The following is a 26561-nucleotide window of genomic DNA, read 5'->3' as shown; positions in this document are numbered from 1 at the left end:
TCTGATTCACGGCTGCAAGTCACACATTCAAACTTTACTTATGTGGATATATATTAATGAGCAGATGTCACCTGCTGACATGATTATTTAGGTAGACGATTGTGTATGTTTGTACAAACTGATTTAAAAGTCTCACTTGCATCCCAGGGGAACTTTATATCATATGGGTGATGAAGTAAAAGAGTATATTTTGAAGATTTAAGTAACACGAAAGTACAAAAAGCCAAAGTATGTTGTTATTATTTAGATATCCTCCACATAACAGTTTTTCCACCTGACAGCACTAACTTATATTTCTTAATTGTAAAATGTTCTGCATACTAAATCTCCATAGTTCTCTTATCACCATATTAATCACTATCAAAATGCTTATGCTCTCTGCTCTTGTAAAAAACAGTAACAATAAAGAACAGTGTTAATCTTTGCAGTAGAGTTCACATAAAAGAAGAGCGACTGTTACAAGAGGTTATGGGCATGGCCAAATTATCCTGTTGGAGACTTTGGTGCAAAACCTGACTGAGCCCCTGAATATGCTCCACCTCCATCCTTCATTCACACCCATAAGTTCCTTTAAGGATTTCAAGGGAATCTGTATGGTTCAAATGGCAACTTCATTATTTTCACATTGGTAGATCTACTTCACATCACTGTGTCTGATCTGGAGAATGGTCTGGCAACCAATTATTATGCTGCTGTAGGGGAAATATGCTACAGCTTGTTTGTATTTAACAATCGTCTTGAGCTTTTTTGGTGAATTTGGGGATTTTGAAAATGGTCAGAGGCTGAAGTGGAAGGGGGGGTGAATAACCTGAATACCCACAGTCTGCATCCGGCGAATCGGACTATTATTTGCCTGTACCATGTAATTCTGAAATGTTGCTTTTGTGCAGTTGCTAAATGTTGAGGGAAATAAAATCAAGACCAACTATTACAACTATCCTACTTTTGACACCAGACCCCTTGATTTGCAATATTTACCAAGACAAAAGCAATTTCATTTGACTGTTCACAAGACGGGTCAACGTTTGTTTCCCAAAACTTTGAAAATACCAAGGACCTATCATAGCAGTACAGTGGTCTTCAGAATTGGCTTCACTAAGTAGCATTTTGGTGAGATTTCTTAATCTTTGCAGTGGTATCTTGTATCATTTTTTAAAAGCTATCCTTCAATGATATAAAACAATATGATATATTAACTTTTAACATTTGATTACGACAAGGTGCACAAAATGTAGCAGTGTGAGTCTTCTCCATGATCAGGCTGGGGAACACTTTTAAACGTGTGACGTCAGCATATATTGAAACCTTAGAAGCAGGATATTGCTGAGTGCTCATATTTATGGGATGTATGAAGTGGTTTTCTAAGGTAAACCCTTTTTTAAATTCTTAAAAAGGTCTCCACAAGTCAGCTAAGACATATGAAGTGTTAAATAATGTTTTCTCTCTGCTTGATCCTACATCGAGAATCAAGATAGGTGTGTCAACACTTTTCCACATAATTTAAATTTCAGTGATTAAAGCTAAGGCTCCCATATGGTTTGTGTCTCTGTGTGTGTGTTCAGGCTATAAATACCAATTGTTAGTTATTATTTTTCCTCATTCCACATATAGAGGCTGGAAACATGGAAAAACAGATACATAGCTCTGTGTGTGTGTGTGTGTGTGTGTGTGTGTGTGTGTGTGTGTGTGTGTGTGTGTGTGTGTGTGTGTGTGTGTGTGTGTGTGTGTGTGTGTGCGTGCATGCGTGCGTGCGTGCGTGCATGCGCCACGTGAGCCCTCACTGCTGCATTCCCATTAAAATCTCATCTGTGTTGCTGCTTGTGAAAGAGCACATATTGTTTACTGCACATATATTCATATAACGAGATCCGACTTGATCTCACCATCGTAGCTTTCACAGCAAGGTTGAAAAACATACATGTACATATCATCATCAGCATTTACAGCATGTATGCACTGTCTCTGTGTAAGTGCACACATGATTATTCACACACATGCAGGAAGGCACAGAACCCCAGGGTCTGGGTTAGCATGTGTAGAGCTGGTGGTATTGGTGCAATATTGAAGAGATGGAGAGCAAGGCACTTGCTAGGGAGTTGGCTCAGCCTGCTTTGCATTCTACAAAGATCCATTGCTGCTGCCTGCTTCCTCCCTAAAGGGCTGAAGCACAGAGGTGATGCACCCTTGAATCTCCCTGATAAGTTACTCCAAAGTAATCTTTCTATTGTTCACGCGGAGCCACATTAGGCTCTTTAACAAGGGTCTAAAACCCTGCTACTTGCTCTGGGAGGCTGTTCTATGTGCTGGTACTGAGGTGCTTTGATGAAATGCTTAAACTAATGATAACATGCTGATGATCTTACTATGATCATCTTCAAATATTTACTGATACTACAACTAACCACATAGGTCAGCTAAGATTATAACATCAGCTCAGTGATTACTGTTAATCAACATGCATGCCTCTACCACATTTCACTATGATCCTATTGTTACAGATATTACACTTTGACCCAAAATGTCTGGCTGCTGGTGATGTTACAGAAAAAGTCAAACACCTCAAAGTTATTACTATATATGGTCTATGGGGAGAATAACTGTTAAATGTATTGTGATTGTTACAAAATCAAAATTCACAGTGTTCTGCAGCGAGGGGTAATTGCTGAATGAAATATTTTGACCTATTGCATGTTCTCTTCAGCATAACAGGCAATCATTGCTCATGGTGCTGAACAGACTCAACAGTAGTGTGGAAGCATTTTCGGATTTGACACAGTAGATAAAAAAATCAAGAACAAAATGGCTTAAAAAGATGCAGCTGCATCATGAGGAACAAGCTACATGGGTTGTGTTTGAAGCTAATCAAGCATAATTTCTCATTTGTCCGAACTTGATTCTTGAACTTGAACTCGACCTGCACTGGGTAGTGGTGCAAAATGAGAATCACTTCAGTGCTCCGGATTCATCCTCTTGGGAACTTGAATATTTGTAATGAGAAAATATTTTATCACTAGAGCCGTACAAACGCAAAGCAAGAACTGAAAACTTTCATTCTTTCATCTATACCCTGCAAACCCCTGATTTCACCCTGTTCCCTCCATCTCTATTTTAAGATGCTCATCTCCTCCCTCCCCATCCCTAGCAGAAGTGGGGAAATCCCTTGAAGATGGCACTCCGTCAGTAATGATTTTCTGCTCAGCTGAGCAATGAAAGGTACATATGCACTCATTCTGCCTGGCACTCCCCATTTCTCTATCTCTCCCTCTCAGTAAACCCCATCATCCATCCCTCAGTGCATCTAATTAAAGTTTTAAAGCCAAGGTAAGCCTGCACATCAGTGAATCCCTCCATCCGCCCACTCAGTCTGCAAAACTCCACCCGAGCCCTTCCCCATTTTCTCTTCACTCTTCCTCACTCTGGGGCTGTGTGAAATTACAGAGAAGACAGCTCTGCATGTTTTCATTGAGAAAATAATAAGCAAACGGGAAAGTCAGCAACTAACTGTATGAAGAATAGGAAGAGGGAGGGTAAGAGGGGGGTACATTATCTTGGGAGACTTAAGAAGAGTTCCATATCTCAGAGAAAGTTTGGGAGGAGGTTGATGGAAATGCAGACCACAGCTGGCATGTTTATTCCAGTAGGGAGGTTTGTGCGCATCCGGACTCTTCTCAATCAAATTGTTATTCTCTACCAAACCTGACAGGAGGACACTGAGTGGCAGCTGTGGAATACGTGTAGAATTAGTAATGTCCACCAGCATTCAGTTTCCTCCTCCTCCAATTCCTTGAGTTTAAATCAAACCTCTGAACAGCAGTCAAAAGTGACAGTAATGGGACAATGGTAAATTATAGGTGTGGCAGCAGAACAGGTACAAGTACAAATCCTAAAGTCAGCAAACTGACCAGATTTTGAAAATCTTAAGAATTTACTATTTCCTGTTTCAAAAGCCACACACAACTTGAGTTGATAAAAGTCAGCAAGAGCAGGATACTTTGAAAATTTGCAACCTATACATCACACCCCTTCTCATCAGTCACATGAAAGCTAACTGCCAGACAACTGCCAGAGGCCGACTTTTCCCTGAGTCACTTGGGCCACCATCTTTTCAGTGAAATTCCAACATTCATTTGACAGTTGAGGGGAAAGTTTGCATTCACTAGTAGTGAAGTCAGCCAGTGATGGTAATGTTGTTTTGTTATGAAAATGGAGGGCGCTAGCAAGCAAAGCCGCTCTGAGCGGATCATGACAACACAGCATCTGAGAAGCGGCGTGTGGAAGTGTTTGGGTTCGGGCCATTTGTTGTCTTTGTACAATGCTACTGCGTTTTTGGAAAAACTAACAGCTCTAAAGTCAGTTAGTGGACAGAAGGATACAGACCTTCAGACGCCGGAGGACAACAGGCGCCGGCTTTTATTCATTTATTTTTTCAAACGACATTTTGATCGGGACGAGTTGAGGATTTCATCAAAAAACTGTTTCAGAAACAAATCACAAACCCTATCTTTATGAGAAGTTCTCAGAAAACAAACAAAACACAGTTTCGTTCATTTTGTTTCCATCAAAGTGTAAATAAAAATGATAAAAAGTTGACTGAATAAATTAACAACAAGATGGTTAATTTCTCATTTGAACCTTTGTTGTTCACATAATATTCATGTTGAATTAGCTTATCAAAATCATCAGGGCTAAGTGAGATAATTCCATATATAATGCATACATAGGCTAACATGAATACATTTCTCCAAGTTCATTAGCAACAAGTAAAATTCATTACAGAAACACTGACCTGACTACGTGCTTAATAGGAAGGATAGGTCCCAACTTTCCTCTGCGAGCAATGACATCCATTTCTGGAGGCAGTGTGTATTAAGGAATAGCTCAGTCAATATTATCCAACAGGTTTTTAGCAACTTATTTTCCGTAATGGGTTGTTGGTAAGGAATATCAATATTAATGGCAAAGCACTGAGACCTCATTATGCTGAAGGTCATGGCGGGCTGTGGATTTAGAGTGGAGGAAGATAAACGAAATCTTTCACCGTTTGTGGCAGAGAAGAAACATTGTGCTGGTTGTTGGACACCTTCCGAAGGCAACCTGTCATCCTCACTTACACACCTAAGTTATCCACTGCTTTCAAATTTCTAGCTGAACATTTGTTAAACCATCCTTGTGACTTCTAATATGTGCAAAGCGAATTCAGTCATTAAAATGCAAAGAACAGTGCAGGTAAGTGATGATTAATGACACTAAAGGGACCTGGTTCACTGCAGAGAGACTGAATATAAGCTGGTAGTTCTGTGCAGGATGAGTTGATCACGTGCAGACACTCATTGCTTATAACTCATATCGATAAATGTGCCTAAATATGCCTGATTTTAATTTCCATCGAGATACATGATCTATTGGATCCTGGAAAAACTGTAAACATGCTGAAAATCAAAATGTTAAAGAAAGTGATCCTGATCGGAGTTCTTTCCTGACGTGTACCACGTCCTTCCACCAAGTTCTGTTGAAATCTGTTCAGTTGTTTTTGTGTGACCCTGCTTACAATCAAACCATCTGATAGACAGACAGAGGCCAGCTTTCTATATGTTTATGAAATAACACCCAACATGCAGATGTGGAGCAACAGTAAACACCAAGAATGACACATTTATGTATGTGCACATATTTTATGTTGACAGGTGATGCAATTATCTTTGCCAAGGTGTGCAAGTCTCCCCCCCCCTCACGGTGCCCCACAGACAGTCGACTGGGCTGATGCAACTCATGCTCCTGCCTTAGCTTGAAGCCCCGTCAGTACAGTCCTCTGAATGAATGATGCATCATGGTGCTTTCAGAGCCCTTCACTTTTCCACACATTTTGTTATGTAGCTGTTGCAAAACAATCAACACTCAATGTCCTATAAGCCAGTGGAGAGACGGTTAGAGGAAGTAAATCTTTTTTTAAACCGGATTATCAAATCTTTAAGATGCAGAAACATCTTAAAGATGATCAAGAGCTTAATTCAAGTCATAAACTGCTTTTGAGACATACACTGAACTTTGCGGTGGACATTCTAGGGACTTTCTCCGACCAGCCCCGAGTAAGAACTCTGGATAATGTTCGAATAAACCCATGTGATAATACAGCAGGAGATTATCCTAAGGGTTCACCTCGAGCAAACGGGCATATTGACGAGGTTTCTAACATGCGAAACTGAGAAAAAACAAAAAGAATACAAATATCTCAGCCAACGCCAGCTTTATGTGATGTAAACAAAAACACATGACCTCTGCAGCTGCAAAGAATCTTCTGTTGTTGCGGATGTGGCTGGAGAATCTTCTACTGCCTTGAATGTGAAAGGAAAATTAAATCTGAACTACATTGACTAAAACCAGCTAAAGTAAAGGGTCAGTATACTTAAGTTTTTTATAATTTTAACACAAGGCTGCGACATAAAATGTGAAAGAAGTGAAGGGGTGTGAATAATTTCTGGATGCACTGGAAATCAAGCCAGTGTATGAGCCATGTCTCCCACATGAACTCATTTTGCCTGAATATCTTTCCCCTATTCTACTGAAGCACGTTCCACAGGGATCATCATCTCTGCTTCGCTGTGGATGATGTCGGTTTACATTTCGCATCGTAGCTGAATATTTCACACCATGGCTGAATATTGAGCAGGGTCGGTGAACAGAAAAATGTTTGCTCTCAGCTAAGGACACGTCACTGTGTCCTCTAAGTGCCCGAGCACGGATCCAACCTGCTGCTAACAGGCTTCATGAATGAATGACTGACACACCATTTACTGCTCGGTCAGAGAAAACATGTGTTCCTTTTATACATGATAAAGAATAAAGAATTACCTACAAGAGAAATCAATCAAAATTCCAAAAGAAATGTCAAAATTATTGTAAACTTTTTAATTTAAATCTCAAATTATAAACAACCTTGAAACTTTCCTTAGCAGAATGTTTGTGCTGATTTTCCATCAAGAAAAATTTAAATCAGGGAGACTAAAAATATCATGAGCAGAAAAGCTTTTCATAATCCTTTGCCATTTTCTTACCTACTGTGAAAAAGCATAACCATACATCTCCTGTGCATAAATATAAAGTTCTTCCTCCTGCTGTTTAAAGCCTATTCAGGTTCATTAATGGAGCACACTGTCAGCAAAGTGAAAATAAATTTAAAAAAACAAACATTACTTGAGACGAGTGAATTTAAATCATATTCTGAATGAAGCGTGCGGAACACATCTCTATTGAGTTCCTCAGTGTTTTACACTTTAAATGTGTCGTAAGAAGTTGAATTGTGGCAAACAGAAGGAAGAAGTATGTGTGAGAGACGTTACCATCGTAGCGCAATCTTGATGGGCGTGGTGAGGCAGGAAGTGAAAAGGTCAGCGGGGAGGTCAGGGTTCATGGGCAGAAGTTCGCTGGCCTCGCAGGCCGCCAGCTGGATGCAGTTTTTCATAGAAGGGGGAAGAGGCATCTGGGCGAGTGGGTGGCTGGGGTTGATGGCTGCCACCTGAACGGACACAAAATGACAGCATTTGTTAACACTCAGACAGTCACACAAGTGCAGCAGGTACTGCCCTCTGTCAATGCAACAACAGTGATAGAATCACTTCCTGTTCGGCAATTTGTCTTCTAAGAAAAGGCCCATCATTTGTTTTGTTGTTGCATTGCTTTGTATCAAGCTGAATAACTGAGCTTTTATTTTGAAAATTTGCAAAATTGGGATCTCAAGATTGTGTCGATGCTTAACCGATCACTGAAAGACCCGACATGTAACGTATGAGAAAATAACAGCAGTCCAGTATCACATCTGAACTTGAACAGAATTTGTCAAGTGACCACAGTGCTCCATCATTCCTGTAAAAAGTGCATCTCCAACCAAGAGGGACATGAATGACTGAAGGACAGAAAGAAAAGGGACTCAGGTTGAAAAACATCTTGACTTTAAAGAGATGAAACTTGTTTGTGGCCAGTGTTTGTGTCTGTCAGAGGACACGGCACACAGCCAGGGAGCACCCCCTTTGTGACAGCCTTGATTTTTCACTTAAATTTATTGAAAAAGGTCCTTGAGCAGAGCTACTGCTGAGTTTCACATTCACGGTGCTGATTTCCTGATCGTTACCCTGTGTGTCAAGAAGTTGTTTTCATCTGTGTGTGTGTGTGTGTGTGTGTGTGTGTGTGTGTGTGTGTGTGTGTGTGTGTGTGTGTGTGTGTGTGTGTGTGTGTGTGTGTCTGGTTTTCACCAAACTAGCTGGGATTGTTACCTGGGAGGAAATTTCGATAAACGTTTGGAGCTTATCATTAAAAGTTTTGTCTTCAAATAATAGAGACGGTCTTAAACTCATATTGATTATTGACTCATATAAAATATGATGCTTTACATCATGAACTAGTCACAAAGAAGTTAGAAAATGATGCATAGTTTCCAGGCATCTCTGCATTCTATCAGACTATAGACTTGTGTCCTGCATTTTGTCAGGTAGAGAAAAGGTTGTGGTTTGGTTAAATTGATATTTACTTAAATTCATGGGCATGCTTATACATTAAATAAACTGGGGTGAGTAGCATAATCTTAGGTGATGAATCAGGTCATGGGTCATATATAAACAGGTCATGGCAGGTCTGGATTTGATTTCGAGATAATTGCAGGAAACGGGTCAGGGCCAGTTCGGAGCTTTGCGGGTGCAGGTTTGCAAAACTACAGTTTATTTAGATTAACCAGCTAACAGATTCATCATGGTACAAACGATGTCTTGATGATGTAGAAACAGATGTGATGATAAACCTGAGCTGCACATGAGGTACGACTAAAAACAAGTTCTAAAATCATCTTTAGTCCTCGTGGAAGTCTGTGCAAACGTCCCGCAGTGGCACCAGGTCTTTGTCTGTTCTCACTGTTGCCATTACTTATCGCTGCTCCCACAACTCAACCTTGTCCATTACAGAAATGTGTTTTTAAATAATCTTCACAAGCTTCTGTATTGTGTTTACCACATTAAAAATGAAATACAGAGTTGGGTAAAGAGAAGAGGAATTTCACTGAAGAACCAAAACAGTGTTCAACTTTTTGGCTACGTTACGTACAGCATGAGACAAAACATAAAGGTCCCTTCTTTCCCTCTGTTGCATAAAAAACAGGAGGAAAATATGACTGAAAAGAAAACACAAGTCCTCTTTCCGGGTTTGCCACCGCGTGCTTCCGTGTGCAAGTGACGCACTGCCTGAGACATTATGAGAACGTAATGATAATGTGATAGTTTATCGATCCCTGTGAGGAAATCTTCTTCTTGCCTTGCCCTCTTAGCAGGCGGTCCTCAGTGGTAAACAATCTGTTCTGGGAACACATTTAGTGTGGTATTGCGACACTCTGGGATGGCTGCGTCAATACTTTCCAAAATGAAAAATGAAGGAGGCTTTCATATGATGTAAAACTTTAATTATATTTGGGGCTCTTGACTATTTATGTGCTCATTGTGTTGTTGTAGTGTTGATTTGTTTGCCGGGAGTTGAGCGTGGTTTGTCTTTTGCTAAATAGGCTTTAATGAGCTGTGGGTCTTAATGGAGGCAGCAGTCCAAGACTTCTCTTTATCATCAATGACTGTTATGGCTTGTTTCTTTTCACTGTTAGGGGGAGATTATTATTATTATCATCATCGCCTCTTTTCTGCAAAGCTCAAGCCTCTATTATTACAAGAAAGTCTGCCTCATGCTGCCCATCACTTTAAACTGACTTAATTGATATCGTTTTTTTTCTTTTCTTAATAATGTTTATCCATAAAAATGCCGAAAGGTGCCTCTCAGGGCTTTTGCACTGGCGTGATGACATGAAGAATTATAAGGGGGAAAAAATGTAATAACTAGACACCTTAACATTTGTTTTCTTGCCCAATTCACTTCAGTCTGGAACATTTGTGTGGGATGCATAAATAGGCTGTGATCAAATTCTGCACACCTGGACTAGCTGACGGTAGAGAGGCTTTTTGGTATAAATTACAAACTGTAACTGTTAAGTATCTTGAGGAGCTGTAAACGGCCGTAACGGTTTTCTGTTAAAGGCAGCGAAAAATGCTGCCTCCTGTGCAAAAACCATTTCTGTGTTTGCAAACACTTCTGCGGCAACAGGCACTAAGGCAGGAGCTGGTGTGAGAAACCCACAAACTTTCTGGCATCAACACCAACAGCCTTCAATCTACAGTGATACATGAATACACACAATTATGCAAGTGAGCATGGATATAAAATAACAGAACGTGTATGTTCACATGGGCACATTTCACAGTAGAGCAGGTAAAACACCAGTGCTTGACAAGGGAAACTATTCTTGGGCGTCCCAGTATGCAATGTGCTGTAGCTTAGTGCCTGACGCAAGGTGGGGTAAACCTACACTACCTGAGGCGAGCATATGTACGTGCTCCTCTTTCTGAGCCTAAAGCGTGAAATTAGCTAATTGGAACATACGGGGAAACAAATATGATCTACAGGCTGCCCAAAGAAAAACAGGAAACAAGGCAAGAAAAATGCTATTTCTACAGCAGGCTGCACAGGCAACACAAAGTAAAGTGTTCTATTCATAAAACTGCCACGACCTGATTCAAGTGTTCAATCCAGTTACCAGTTTAGCTAATCAAACTGAAAAAAAGACTTGTGATGAGGCACTGTGGATTTATGTAATGCCTCCGTACTCCTGTATATACTGCACACCCCTCCTGCTCTCTGCTAGTCCAATAACTCATTAGTTGACTCTATAATAAGTGGTGGAACTGAGGCAGCTGCAGCTGAGCCTCAGATCTCAGTGTGAGACATGATGTATTTACTATGCTGCTCTATAAGGGGCTCTGCAGACACATGAATAAATCATGATATTAAATATACAGAACAATAATTTTAATTAATGGAAGGCGGTGTGATCATGTGTGTATCTCTGCATGTGCCCCCCTTTTCCCCCAACAATATGCATATTTCATTTTTCCTGCTTGCAGGTGTGAGTGGGTGCCCGGTCGTTTTTGTGCGGATGTGTGGATGAGTTCCAATCGTCTTGTAACGCAATTCCTCTTCTCCCTCTTTCTACGTCTACAGAAAAAAAAGTTGGCTTGCTCGCAGAGACATAACATACACAGCAGCGTTCGTTTCTAAAGCCTCTTGTGGTGTCAACCTGACAACATTATCTCCCCAGTGTGGACAAAGTCTGCTGCAATGATCCTAACAGTAAATAAGACAAGACTGCGAGCAGAAGCTGATTAATGCCAAGCATCCATTATAATTATCACATTAGCATATTGTAATCTCGCAAATTATCATGAAATTCACCATGGCAGCTTTCTTTTCCTGCGTTTCCACTGGGGATAATCAGGGTATTATCTAATTGACCAAAATTTCCTTTTGGGAAAACCAAACTAATTTATGAGACTAATCTAAGGGATTTCTGATGGAACACGGAACCACGGCAGTCACACACGTGCGCGCAGGGCACCCAAAATGCAACTCTTGCGGAGCGAAATTTTTTACAGTTGCACATTAATTATTCATTAAAATTCTAGACGGAGCTGGTGGAGGCTTAATGTAAGCATCCAGGCACAAAGACCTAACCCCAAACACACACACTATATACACATAACACACACACCATATACACATAACACACACACACATCTTTCCACCCTGCTGCTAATGCAGTGGCTATGTTTGCTGAATGCATGGAGGAAGTGATGAGATATTTAAAAGGAAGCACAAGGCCCTATAATAGAGCACTCAGAGCATGCATGCACACACCCACACAAACACACACCCACACAGACTGACTGACTAATTGAATGGATTGAAGGAGGAGGTTGATGTGGAGGAGTCATATAACACCTATCTTTCCCTCATTTGAATCCATGATGCTCAGTTGTACACGTTTAAAAATGGCTGACAAATCTGTGCATGTGTCACCATTTCATGATCCCACTTGGGACCACCCATGAGCATGCAGAGTGTTGCAACAGAGGGATATGGGTGGAGGTGTGCATGGGTGAGGAGGGGGACTCCCCACTTGGATCATCTCCGGCATGATTAAAAAGTCTCTAGAAGTCATTGCCTGTCTCTTTACCTTCCATTAGCCCTTACATCTCCTAACATATACTTCCTGTATGAGTGGGTTAGAAGGACAAGCACTCAGGTGGAAAAGTGAAATTGCTTATGTACGTTATGCAACTTCCCCTGAATTTAACTGGGGGACCTCCTCTATGTATTTCCCCCACTGAAACACCGCAGTTAAACCCTGAAGCACCCACCTTTAAATAAACACTTTTTGTGCAGTCATGCAAATAACATCTTCAGAGTACACGGTGTGCCCTGCAACCATAAAGTAAAAATACTCTCTCCAACAATGACCAAATGCTTGTCCATTTTTTTGCCTCAGCCATGCAGCAGATTTCAGCTTAGGGACACACGACCCCTTTACAAGCTTCACTGCCAAGGTTTAGGGCAAATGCCTGATAAGAATTCCACTTAAATAACAACAGACAGCTAGAGCTCAAACTTGTGTTGGCTGCAGCTTAGAATGAACCCAACGCCATCCCTTACTCGCTTTCCTTTGTCCAAATGAAGGAGTTTATGCCACTAGAAATTCAGTTTCAGCTCTGCGCTATTTGAACTACTCTTTTTGAATTACTCATAAAAACTGAATGTCTTCCCAAAAACACACTATATAGCAACTATTTAAATATTTTGATAGCGGATGTAACGCTCACCATCCTTAGTTATTATTTTCATTGTCAATGGATGGCAACACTAACATATCTACACTTGTAAGTGCATGGCATGACATTACCCTGCTTTCCTACAGCTCCTGTGGCCAGGACGTCTCACACAAACTCATTAATGGAGTGCAAAAGACACAACACAACAACAGACACAACTAAAATGCAAAAGTGACAATACAATTTCAAAAGCCACAACTTAACCACATCCACTGTTTTTCCAATGTGTGGCTTTGGCAGTTGGACTGTAACTTTGATAGTTGTGTTTTGTCAATTTGTGTTTTCCGTTTCTGCACTTGTGTGAGAGTCTCACCGGGGGCTGTACAGGGGCTGTAAGGTGGTGTGAGCAGTCGTACACTGAATATAATACTAAATGTAAATCTACAAATGACAACCCAGTTCCATGACACTCTTTTGCAGCTAAATGCTAAATGGACTGAATTCATGTAGCACTTTTCTATACCTAACGGCAACTAAAAGATCTTAACACAGGTCACATTCACTCAGAGTGCTTCTATTTATAGCATTTATTCATGTCTCCCATTCACACACTAATGGCACACCCATCAGGTACATCATATTTCCTGGAGGAGCTGGGAATCGAACCACTGACCTTCCACTGACACACTACCTCCTCAGTGACACCTACCCTCAATAAAGACATGATCTGGACAATGACAAGCACACCATTTGTGGAAAGGAAACAAGTCAACAAGAAAATACTTGCTAATATGGTCCTTGGGAGGAATAAAAATATGAACATGGCTGACAAATGACTACATTGGTCAAACAAAAAATATATGGTGCAAATGAATTATTCAGTATTTCTGCTTCCATAAATTAGAAGTCTTTGATCTTAGCTGTGAAGTTGCAGCCCTGACCTCTGCAGAGTTAAACAGAGAACAGCAGGAGAGGCTGAGGATGGTGAAAGACACTCGTCACGAGTTCTGTCAAATACTGCGGCAACTCAGCAGTTTGCCTGCTGCCTTCACCTTTTCTTTAACTGGTAACGCAGCTTTCACAGCAGCTCTTCTTTCCCTTCGTAGTTTTCTCTCTCTCCCTCTCCCCCTCTGTCGTTTTCCTGCTTATCTACAGTCTGACTGAAACTGCTCCATAAATAATTGAGATGAATGACAGCATGCACTTATTAGGAATTCACATAACATGCCACAGCCCGGAAAGAGAATGAGAGAGAAGGAAGATGAAGCAGTGAGTATTGGGGCTGGTAATAGTGTTTGTGTGTATGTACGTGCTTTCATGAATGCATCTGTGTATGAGCGAGCTGATTATTTGATGGCAAATGGTCTGATGGCAACACTGAGGACATCCTGGATTTGTAATAGCTGACAATCACTCGTGCCACTTGGATCTCCTGTACAAATACTATGCAGATGAGCAAGTGTATATTTGTGTGTGTTTTTGTAGTATTTGTGAAAGTAACAAATCATTTGTGCAAGTAACAAAACACCCACTTTTCCACCAATAACCCATAACCACCAGCAGATCATTTTCCGCCTTTGCTGTAGGGTTGGGAATCGTTTATTTACATTTTTTTTTACTAAAGCAATACTTTCAAAATGGTTCCATTCCTGGATGCTGCTAAAATTGATACATTTTTCAAGGGTCGACAGTAGGACTTCTTTTTATTGCTTCGCAAGCAAATTGGAGCTTGAAATTTTACTTTTCAACTATCTATGATTTTTAGATTTATTGAACATCCCCCAAAACACTGTAAGAGCTGGATGTGAAGACACAAAAAAGAACAATATTACAATAATATGTGGACTTGATACACAAACTACTTCTTAGCGTTACTGTTTAACAACAAATACTAACCTTCGGAGGGTTGTCAAAACTTCAATATTTTCTAATTGTCCTTTAATTTCACCATTTTCTTTGTCATGTTACAGGTTGTTTTTTTTACAGGAAGTCTGCATCTGCAACTGACCTTCACTTTTAAAATAAAAGCATGAAAATGGGATTTTCTGACCTTAAATGAGCAAAGATTTTACCATAAAAGCGCACAAATTCCATAACAAATAAAACCTCACCTAAGTATAATATTTTGACACTAAAAAAGTTTTACTGCTTTAAAAGCAAAGTATTCCAGTTCCAAACTCACTTGTCTCCCTGCTGTCGGAGCCAGAGACGCCCACGCTGCCGGCTGATGTGTTTGGCACAAGGTCACAAGCAGTCAAACATGGTGCATCTCTCTGATTTCAAATGTATCCTGTGTCGCCAAGTGCTTCATTGAGCTGTTAATGTTCCTCACTCTACACTGAATGGTTTTCAAACATTTGCTGCATCTCTTGAATTTCAAAACCCTTTCACATGAAATACAGCCACAATTTCAACCCTTAAGCTTCAGGCATTTTGTTGTTGTGTCAACTTGAGTTTCTGGTAGCTACTAGTTAATTGTAGGCTAACATTACAAGCTGCTAGAGCCAGAAAGAGAGGGTGTTACCATCAAAATTAAGTGCAATGTTAACTAGACACCTGTGGTGAACAACTTTATCAATACATAACTCAGGCGACAAAATGAGGCACAGAAATCTGCATTGTGATTCAGTCCGGTAGGTGCTAGGTCGTGTAGGAAGAAGCTCCTGATTGGCACCGGATTTTGGTATCGAATCCTACTTTGTCTAAACTCTGACTGCATGCATTTGTAAAAATATCTCCAATAAGGTGCAACATGTAGAAAATGTATTCATCTTCCTGCAAGTCGCCTTCTACTCTGTGTTGTAAACAATATGCAAAGCATGAGTGTGTTTGTCTGTGTTCGTGCCCACCTCCAGCTCCTGCTCTCTCTGCAGGGCGAACTGTTTAAACGACTTGACGATGATTCCAGCATTAGAGCAATCGTAGACGAAAATGGAAGGGCTCCCCATCCACGTCTGCAGGTCGTAGATGGACAGTGGTATGTACTGGGTGTAGTTCTGAGAAAGAGAGAGAGAAAGTGGTGCCAAAGTGAGAAATCATACAGAGAGTACATCCTGGTATTGCTGATTGCTCACTTTCATAGATTTGTGCTTAATTATTAACTAGTCATCTGTTTGATGAAGAGTGTGAGCAGAGCAGAGGGAGGGAGAAATGGTTGAAAAGGGAAAATTATAATGAGGGGGAGTGAGAGAGACAGAAAAATGACGATGGTAGAAACGCATGCAATTATAAATAATAAAATCTGGTTCCCCGACAACACTAAATCCCCACTGATCTCATGTTTCAGATCCCACTGACACAGCACTTTCATTTTACAGGAAGAAGGATGAAGAAAGAGAAGAGGACATAAGACACAAGGGTGTACTGGGGACAAGGAGGCAACAGCTAAACCCAGACAGCAGCGGTGCATCACTCTGAGTGGGTGCTTACTTATAGGACACAGCAAGAACAACTTAATATTTTATCTCTGATTCACAGGTCACCGACTCTTTACACCACAGTGGAGCTAAGCCGAGGGATCACAGCCTCCAGGTACAATGTGGTTTTATGTTGGGCTGTGAAATGATTTGCACTTCTTGACCACAACAAGAACCCAGGAACTTTTTGAGGTTCTCATGTAATTTTCATCCATTCTGACCACAGGAACCTCAGTGTGATTTCAGTTCCTGGGAGAGAGGATGAACTGGCCACTCCCATGGTGTGCCTGCTGAAGCTGAACAGTAGCTGTTCAGACTCAGGCTGCAAGCAATCAGTGGTTGTATCAATATTAGGACCAGATAGTAGGATTTCTATTGATGGTATTTAAGCTAGGATTGGGAAGCCTGGAAAAAGCTAACAAGAGCAGGCTACACTTATGAAACAATCCATCTGTCCTCTTGTCAAAGCTACGCCCCCAAAACACATGAACGTGCACTGCCTGACAATTTCGAGAAGCAGACTTTTCTGTGACTTGTTCGCTAACTTTTGGCTTCAGGCATTATTCCACGAACAAAAAAAAGCCCAGCTGAACTGATAGTCTTGCCTTTTACATTCATAATGCAAGAGCTTGTTCCATTCAAGTAAAAGGAATGTAATGTAATCTTCTTAAAGCTGCCCAGCATCAAAATAAATAAAAACCAAAGTAAAATTCAGGTAACTTTCTGGGGGAATATCAAGACACTGTGTAATCTTCATTCTTCGGTCTCTGACTAAAAACTCTCGATGCTTTGACTAGGTGCAGCAATATTCCTTATGAGGTGCGTTACTCGTCCCAGCCCTATTTAACACAACACTACAAGAGTCGTGTGACGTCCAGTGACACCAGCTTCTTTTCTTATTCTTTTCAGACGACTTCATTTATTGTTGGCTACAATAAAATTATCTGATGACATTTTTAATCCCATCCCAGCCTATGACATTACAACAACAGATAATCAAGCTATCTTGGGACCTTGTTCCAGCCAGGGTTAAGAGCTGTAGAGTGAGTGCATGAAGGTGGGGACAAGGTGGGTCAGGCTTTGTGTGATACCTTATTAAAGACCCAGATCTCCCCATTGACTGTAGGTCGCGGCACCCCGTGACCGTTGTAGTGGAAGAGGACTCGCTCCTCCTTGGCGTTACGCCTCAGCGACGTGCAAAGCTTCTTCACCTCGTCCACTGTGGGGTCCAGACTCTGCTTGTAACGTGCCTGAAAAATAGGAAGTCAGGAAAATGTGTCACAACTCAGGCATTTTACAGACTATAAGGTCATGTGAAAGTCTAAACCAAGGTTAATTTGTTTGCTACATTGTTTAAAATAGTAGTTAATCCATTTGAAAGGATGATATTAATGAACCAGTTGATTTAGTTGTCACTGAAATATCATTAGAGTATTACTCCCAGTATCACCAACTACGATTGCAGTAATTGACAATAAGAATCCACCAAATTAACTTTCTTCATTTATTGTTTCACGGTCTCAACTTCCTCTCCAACTACCAATTGGTCTGCAAGTCTGAAGTATCCAAAAAGTATTTTCACACTGCAAACAAACCAAACCTTGGTGTAGTTTGATCTAAACTGAGACGAAATTACACCTTTTATTTAAGATCGGACTATAATGAGAAGTTAGAGGGTCCAGACCAAACAAGGTAAGTGTGAGAGCTCATTAAGATGGATCACCTCAGAAGCTTGAAGCAGTGTTTTATAATATTAGCTCAAGTGAAGTAGGGCTGTCAAAATTGCTCCAAAATGACCTTTGAATATTCACTCTAAAAAAACACATAGGTTCGAACCATTTGCGCATTATGTCAATAACAGGAGGACAAACTAATACGAGACATAACTACTTGTAAAGGTAATTTTATTTCAGTTTTAACATACCTACATATTACAAAATAAGTAAATGAACGAACCGTAAAACTTAGACTGTAAAAAAAGGCCACTCTCTCGCTCGCCCCCCCTCTCTCTCTCTATGCGCAATGCGCACACTGATTTAAATAAACAATTTGTTAACAACGGTCGGTAATAACGGGTGTCTGTGGGTGACGTGAGCTGAAGGTAGTGGGAGTGTATATCACGAGTTTAGGGGGCATGTCAGCTAGAGTTGTAGTGGGTGTGAATGTGGGTGTGAATGTGGGTGTGAATGTGGGTGTGAATGTGGGTGTGAATGTGGGTGTGAATGTGAATGAATGAGTGAGTGAGACTGCTGCCCGTGGTTCGGCTACAAAACTCCGCCGAACCGATCCGAAACCAGCCCAAATTTGTATCCACCCGCCTGGAAACCCTGGCCGCGTCTCACTTTCAACAGTGAGTGACGCTGTGCAAGTACAACTCCTGTAGCCTGACCCTGTCCCGTCATGCAGTGCGACCCACCGCAAAGCAGCCGCTGATGTGTTTTTTTCCACAGTCGAATATTCATTTTCACAATCGAATCTCCGTTTTATTTTAATATTCAAATATATATTCGAATTTAGAATATTCGTTGACAGCCCTAATGTGAAGTATCAAAACCACCAACACAAATGAGTAAAGAGGCGTCAGTACTGCAGATAAGTTTAAACACATAAAATCACACTACACGATATCGTGTTCAGCACTTTACATGCCTGTAAATCTTAAGAGATGCTCAGAGACTGGGGTATGAATTGATGAGTATCATACAGCAAACATTGTTCTCAGGGGAGAGAGAGACACACACACACACACACACACATGGAAGGCTGTATGGGGATGTACATCTTTGAGAAACTAGGCTGAACAGCCATGAGGGGGATCGTCCTGCTGGGGTTCTTTACTGATTTTTTTCATGTTGTGTGCGTCACAGGCTTTGGTATGAGACACAAACTAAGGTTTACTGCTGTTTATCTTAATTAGAGACATTTGTCATGTATGGCATGTCACATTATTTATAATTTTACAAGCTGAAATGAATAACATGATAATAGTCATTTAAGGAAACAACTTGAAACATGTTACGCTGACCTACATGCAGCTAAGTGGCAAAAGTTTTTTCTTGTGCAAGACATCAGACATCTCAAGGAAACACCAAACAATAGGGAGTAAAATGTGAAATAGAGAGGCCAGTGTTTTCGCTTAGTTCATTTTGCAGCACTGCCAAGAGGGGCATTGCCAGAGGGGCCACCTGGATACAGTAAAGGCTATAATCAGAGTTTTTCTCCAGACAAGCCGTAGAGCACTGATGTGAATTAGTCAAAAATAATTACATCACTATTGATTTCATAATTTATTATTAATTTAGGATTTTTTATTTTTTTTAGAGGGGGGGGACTGGAGGCCTCATACAGAAGCAGAGTACTGACATTTAAAACTGAACAGACACAATATACCAATCACTATTTCCTCCCACACAAATAAAATAAACATATATAAATAAAAAGTTGTTCAATCCTATTATTCAATTCAGTTTCAACTTTAAACTTTAACTATGTTTGAGTCCATGTATGACATCAATTCAAATCCAATGAATCTATCTTTCTATCTATAAAACCATATTTATCGACATCGACAGAACATTTTTGTATTGATATCATTTCTTCCATATGGCCTCGTCATTTAAGACACATTTTTCACATGTACTGTAAGGTTGTAAGGTATTATTTGTGCAGCCTATAGTGAGATGGCAAGGAATAACGCTCTGAATCAGCAAGCTGACAAATCTGAGACATTTAGTTTGGACTGATATTATAGTGACTCACATTTTCTTTCAAAATATTCAATCTATAAAAGCCTTTTCATATTATGAAACAATAATCATTTGAACTAAAAACTTGTAGATGTAAAAAAGCATTTGTTTGTGGGGGAACAAAAGGAAAGCTTTTCTCAGGTATTACACACACATTTTAAACATGATGCTGAAAGAAGAAAGGCAATTAGATATAACAAAACAGTACAAGTCCTGTAAAACTCTTGTTTTATGCTGTTTTACAAGCTTCACAGGAAAAAAGCTAAAAAAGAACCTACTGCAGTCAATGCATTTCCTGTTGCCACCTACTTTCAATCATGCTTAACCAGTCTAAGTAAATTTGTAAGAGTGCGGGTCAGCGTGATGATCGCCCATGAGTTTGTACACATAGGGTGGAAAGGCTGCTTCAGAAACTTTAAACGGAGAAATAGCAGGAGAAAAAGCAGACATGTGGATTGTTTGTGCTTCTTCAGTTTATCAAATGATGTGTGTGAGTGTGCATGGATGGAAGGGACACAGAGGTGTCAACTAGTTATGCAACAGAAAAGCACCCGGTTCAACCCGTCTGAATCATAATCACACTCACCAAGGCCCTTCTGTTATGTAACTACATGCCTTTTACCAAACAGCCTGCCTCCTGTCAAATGGCTCCGAATCACAGAAGGAGCCATATTGTAACCACAACTTCTTACAAAACTTCCAACTACTGAAACTAGAGAAAAATAACAACACTCTTCAGACAGTGTTAGTCGTGAACAGCCAACCAAGCAAAGAGAAACAGGACTGCAGGATTGAACTACTTGAAAACAATGAAATGACCATCAATGGCACGAGTACCGCAGTCAAATGAAATCCCTTGAATCTTATCGAAATCAGGTAACAGCCCTGTATTACCCTGTACCCCTTCACTGACATTGTAATTTTGATTTATTACATTTATTTATTATTTATGTATTTGTCTTTCTACAGTTGCCTATTGTGGATGCTGAGAAATGTTAAATACAAAAAGAAAAACCAATGACATGACATCATCTTAAAATAAAATAGCCTACTTTTAGAAAATGAGAATTAAAATGTCTTCTTAGAAAAAAACATCCTTATTATCTCTGAGGTGGTTAGTTTTTCACCTGAGATGCCTGTTATCACATTACACGAAACAGAACTTGACATATTACCACGAAACTTGGTGAAAAGATGACGTTTGGGTCAGAGCCCATTAGAATTGGTTGTGGACCCAGATCGAGGGGTTCCAGGAAATTTTCTTGAACATGGTGAGATAGAGCATTCGCCTTGGCAGAGGTTTTCGTTCTTAGTGTGCCCCTCTAGTTCATTTCTAATTCCCAAAGAAGCAGGTCTTCATATTCAATTACCTGATTAAAGATTATCATGCCACATTTTACCATGACTTTTTTTCCTTCCAAATAAAACCCCAATGCTGTTTAACTTTATTACAAACTCAAATGTTCCTTGATATTTAATTTCTGTCTTGACAAATTTGAATATTATGTATTTTCTTTCAGACCTTATTTCATCAGACCACCAGAGTTGTGTCAAACTCACCACCCTGCTGCTCCAAGCTTCTGTTCAAGACTGTTTTCAATATTTCAAATCCAGCTGGTTTCATTTCTTCCCATCGCTGTTACTATAATCATCTGTGAGGCTATAATTGTATAATCAATGATGTGTCACATCTATCCTACATTTCTCTTTCTAAATACAATTCACTTTATTAACTCATCTTAAACTCATAACGCAATTTTTCTCCCTGAAATTCAACAAAATTATCCTTTAAAAAATACTTGTATTATATCTTGAATAGCGTGGTTAGCTGTTGTAACTTAATGGCAATTACAAAAAACTGCAAAGTGGAAGTGACCGGACATAAGTGAACAGTATTTCTAACAGAGTTCGGACCTGACAGCAGCAGATCTGTGACATACTTGTCATGTATGCTGTATTTATGACTCATGGAGCTGTTAAGTAATTCATGATAGGTGCTGCTTCAAAAGCTAGAGTTGTGAGATCATTGATATTTGACTGAGGCTAAATGCTGGAATCCTTATTATTAATTGTGATTTGTAGTTCTGATTTGAAGAATAAAACTATCACATGCTCATTGTTCGTCACATCACGTATCCCACAGAGGCCTAACGGAACACACCTTGATCAAAGGTGCCACATTTTGGCTTCCCGCATCTGGATGAATTGCAGTGTGATAGCAGCGATCGCAGTCTGATGCAATTTGGGTATAATCAGATAAGAGCGCCTGAATGTCGAGAGGCGCTGCACTCATCCCGATGATACCAAGTGGTATCTGAATGGCAAAATAGTGTTAGTGAGGGACCTGCAGTGATGGAGGTGCAAGGCCTGAAATCAGATTTGGTATCAGAGAGGAGGTCGTGAGGAGATTTAACTCTGGAGTAAAGTGCTGAATCAAATGAGGAAAGGAAGAAGAATGAGAGGAAGTGAGAGGCAGGAGGGACAAGTGTTTACAGCTTCTTGTAGTTATTACCTCAGATGATTCCCAGTCGTATTTAGATGCTTAAGCAAAGCTGTGCATTTACATTCATGACAGCCGGGCAAACTAAATGCAAGTGGCAGAGAGATTGAAACAGATTCATATGTATGAGGGAGACAACTATAAGAGTCCAATTAAACATACAAATCTGAATTTTGTGGCAAAAAGAGAGGGATGTGTTTGTATATATTTAAGGTGTCAATGTGCTTAACACTTAACCCAATTTGACACGTTAGTGCAGCACAGTGGTGTCGGGTTCTCATGGTTCAGGAGTTTCAACTTGACAGCCGGTCAGGGCCTTTCTGTGTTGATTTTGCATGTTGTGTGTCTGGGGTTTTTTCGGGATTTAAAGCAGTGTGACAATTTTGTACACTTGTTAAACGCTGTTACAGCCCCCCTCCCCACATGCCACTCCTTCCATCGTGCCTTTTCAACAGAGAGCTCAAAGGTCCCGCCTCCTGTGGAGACCGACTCTCTCCTAAACTTCAGATGTCTGTCTCTTTCTTCCCCTCACACAACCCCTGTAAAACACCTCAATTATATCCATCAAGGCCACAAGAAACAAACTCTATGTGCTCAGTGCTGGCTGAGTCACCATTTATCATCGTGTCACTTCCTGAGACCAGGCAACCTTTTCAAAGTACCGTAAGCATTCAGGATGCGATTAAACTACAGGCTGTTAAAGCTGTACAGAGCAGTAGGAGCCTATCTAGCTGTCACAATAATCAGGCTACATTTTAGACTGTCGTGACAGGAAACAAAAAGATCCAAGTTGGAAAATCCTAGAAACTTTTTAAATGATCTTCATGATTCAGCATCAATGGGTACATAAAGTATAAAATCCATTGAACTTTAGCATGTGATATATTTATAAAAATATATAGTTTAATAAAGAGAGTTGCAGCTGAATGGAATACCAGCCCTTCATCTATTCAGGTAAAATAGGCTAGAAATCTACTCAAGTTGGCGGATGAAGAGAAGAAAACCCAAGGATGTGAAGTTGGTCGCCTGTGACAGCAGCAGTCGCTTGTTGTCAGAGACAGGATATGGGAAAAGTAAAACTCTGTCCTTTCACTCACCAATCAATATGTGAGTAACACCAGGCTTAGTTAGATGTGAAGTATACCAAAGGAAGAGAGACCATGAAAGACTGGTAAAAAAAAAAAACTGTAGAAAAACAGAGGGAGTAAAAAGATTAGAGGAGGTGCTTCAAAGAATAATCTCCTCTGTTAGATCACTACAGCCATGAAAACCCTCATCACAGACTTCTTTCTTTGTTCTAATGATTTTTATTTTTTTTTACACCTGATCTGAGCTGATCTAAATTGCAAGGGTCAGAATTTGCCAGTATTAATGAGTACACAGGACCTGCCATGTGAAACTTGCTTTAATAAACTTTCAGGTGAAGATAGCAGGCCTCTCATTTGTCACTTCCTGCTCTACTTTAAAATGCAAAAAATCAGAGCTGAAGCTAATCAATCTTTATTATGTAATGTTATATTATTAATTGCATATTGGTTAATTAATGTGCACTCTGGAAGCTGGTGCCGGGCGAAGCTTATATATAAGGGAAAGAATAACATCACTCTGTAAGTGTCATCTAAAAAGACCAGCAAAGTGGTGACTCTTGACACGACAATGGCTGATCACATGACATCGGTTTCCCCCACTGTCTTTTCTGTGTTCAATATTTGAAGCGTGTTGCTTTGTGGGAAATAGGGTGTCAGATAGATGAAAATCTTCTTCTGCTCATTAAAATTTCATGTTGTGGCTAAAGGTTGTGAAGATTAATTAGGGTTCCACTTGAAGCAGTAGGGATTCTGCCTTCTCAGCCATCAAAACGGGATTAGAGACCTAAATTGAATAGCTGAGGTGTAAATATTTAGAGCTTTGGTTACTTTCCTGCGGTGAAAACTAAACCTTATTATGTTTGATGAGGGATCCAAAAGGATTTGTTTCCCATAAATAGATTACATACTGGATTTGCATGTGATAAAATCCTAACAAACCAAAACTGTAAGCCACTGAAAGTCAAGACCCAAAGAAGAAAGACACTGATCAATTCTGATCACTGTTGTTATTATTATAGGTGAAACAAAAGCTGAACTATGATCTCATGGACTACAAAAAAAGTATTAGGATGAGAATGAAGGAGAAAATATGGTCAAATCCAAAACATAGAGGAAACAATTACAATGCTCGGGATACAAATTGTATATATATATATATTAGTCTCATACATGAAATATATCAATTTCACACAACACTGAGGTTCAACTTTTTCTTTGCTTGGAAGAGGACCGAGCCTCAGCAACAGAGTTAGGCAATAAGACAATATACAGTATATGCTAAGACTTTTGTGGCACAGTGGAACTTATTCCTTTAATAACTTTAGTTGTATGAAGCCATAACAGACAATATATTGTCAAGACATGCATCAATGTGTTGAAGTACATTGACTCTTTTCTCCAAGGACATTGTAAAAAAGAAGAATTACTGCCTTTCGAGGGTAACAGTGCTTTAACACTAAAGGACACAGTTTGTTCATGCCACGGTAACATTTAGGTGTAATTTACGACTTAGTTCAACAGGTTCACTTACTCTGTCAGTAATATATGGGCTTTAGAATTGAGAAACCTTAATTATGACATATTTAAGCCACACTGCCTGATGCCAGCCTATCAATCACTCATTATTCTCACAGGGCTATTGTCAGACTATGTACAGAACATATTACACAACCTATCACAGAGGTTAAACAGCAAGTGTCCATTCTCTCCGCTCTACTTAACAGCTCCAACACAGAGGCAGTAACACCGGTCTCTGTTTCACACTCCAACAGACACATAAAAATGTAATGTATACAAGTCGATGAGATGACGTCAATGATGACATCATGTGACGCAGTCGCGTTCAAGTCCAGGAATATAAAGTCTTCTGGTGGTGATAATGAAAAAGTAGACAGACAGACGGCTTTATGGCAGGTTATTACTGCTCACTCCAGGATATTGTTGGATTGAATTCAAGGGTTGTTGGTATTATCTTGTTGCCTTATTCTTCTGCAAATATCCTACTTATCATTGTCTCTAAAGCTGTAATGATAACACTTTGAAGGCTGCTTTGCTTTTATACATTGTAGACCAACTGTTTGTGTGTGACTGAGATGGACATATATGGATTGTCTGTCGTAAGAGTGTCTTCTTTTTGCGGATGACATGACAAGGGCAGAGGCAAGACCTCAGACTCCGAGGCCATGCTAGAAAAAAGTGGATTGCTCTCTCCAGGTTGGGACACAGCTGCTTCAAGGTAAAAGGGTTCACATATCTTAGGGGATATGTTTAGAAGAAATGGTTAAGATAAAGCTATAGATGCTCTTTTGAACTGTTGCATCACCTGCAGTAATGGGTGGTAAAAGCCAGAAGAGGAGGCTGTGTCTTGGTGACCTATAGTACAAGCAGCCCAAGCTCTGGTGACTGCAAGAATGAAATAATGGGCACTGATGTTCAATGTGACATTTCTTTGGAGGGTGGCTGGGGTCATCCTTAGAAGTAGGATAACCAGCTCAGACAATCAGAGGAAGCTTCAAATAGAACTGCTGGTTTTTTGCATCAAGGGGTCAGCAGAGGTGATTTGGACATAAGGATGCCTCCTCATAGAGGTATTCCAGGCACGTCCAGTTGAGAGAAAACCACAGGGCAGATGTGGAACACGCTGGAGGAAACGCATTAGCCATCTGGTATGACCACACCCCAAGGATCCCCCAAGAAGAACTGAATGACATAGTTATGGTGACAAATGTTTGAGCCCTGCTGTAGCTTACTACCACCATGACCCAGACCCACATAAGAGGGGGAAATGGATAAACGAACAGATTTTCATATGCTCGCTTGATGATCATTTGTTTAAAAATAATGTCCTAATCACAGCAATTTCATGTCCCAATATCCCCTCTCCACTATAGATAATGGTGCTATTATGGAAGTATATTGAAATTAAGAGTTTAATCTACAAGGACAGCTGGATATAGAGAAGTTCTCTCTACATTTGTTCAACATGATTACAAAAGTAATGAGGTGGATGATTTCTGATTACAAGTGATGAATAGGGAAACTGAAACCCCACGTATTCCAACAGTAAGGATCTAACATCCAGCCACGCCATTTAAACTAGGAAGAGGAAAAGCAAATGGACACTATCC

General features: G+C 40.2%; 1 protein-coding gene across 5 annotated transcripts in view; it reads right to left on the bottom strand.

Annotated features, from left to right (window-relative positions):
- rptor (regulatory associated protein of MTOR, complex 1) overlaps positions 1-26561 on the bottom strand; it is a 156552-nt gene that overhangs the window by 83662 nt on the left and 46329 nt on the right. For all 5 annotated transcript variants that reach the window (XM_069530538.1, XM_069530534.1, XM_069530535.1 and 2 more), the window contains exons 5-7: positions 17191-17349; positions 15533-15679; positions 7338-7513 (exon numbers count right to left, since the gene is read on the bottom strand). In XM_069530538.1, the coding sequence (XP_069386639.1) occupies positions 7338-7513; positions 15533-15679; positions 17191-17349 (482 nt within the window). The remainder of the gene's footprint in view (positions 1-7337; positions 7514-15532; positions 15680-17190; positions 17350-26561) is intronic.

The sequence above is a fragment of the Paralichthys olivaceus genome, chromosome 8, assembly GCF_024713975.1.
Source record: "Paralichthys olivaceus isolate ysfri-2021 chromosome 8, ASM2471397v2, whole genome shotgun sequence".
Taxonomy (NCBI): domain Eukaryota; kingdom Metazoa; phylum Chordata; class Actinopteri; order Pleuronectiformes; family Paralichthyidae; genus Paralichthys; species Paralichthys olivaceus.
The sequence above is the reverse complement of the archived record's forward strand: the minus strand, read 5'-3'. Positions and strand labels throughout refer to the sequence as shown.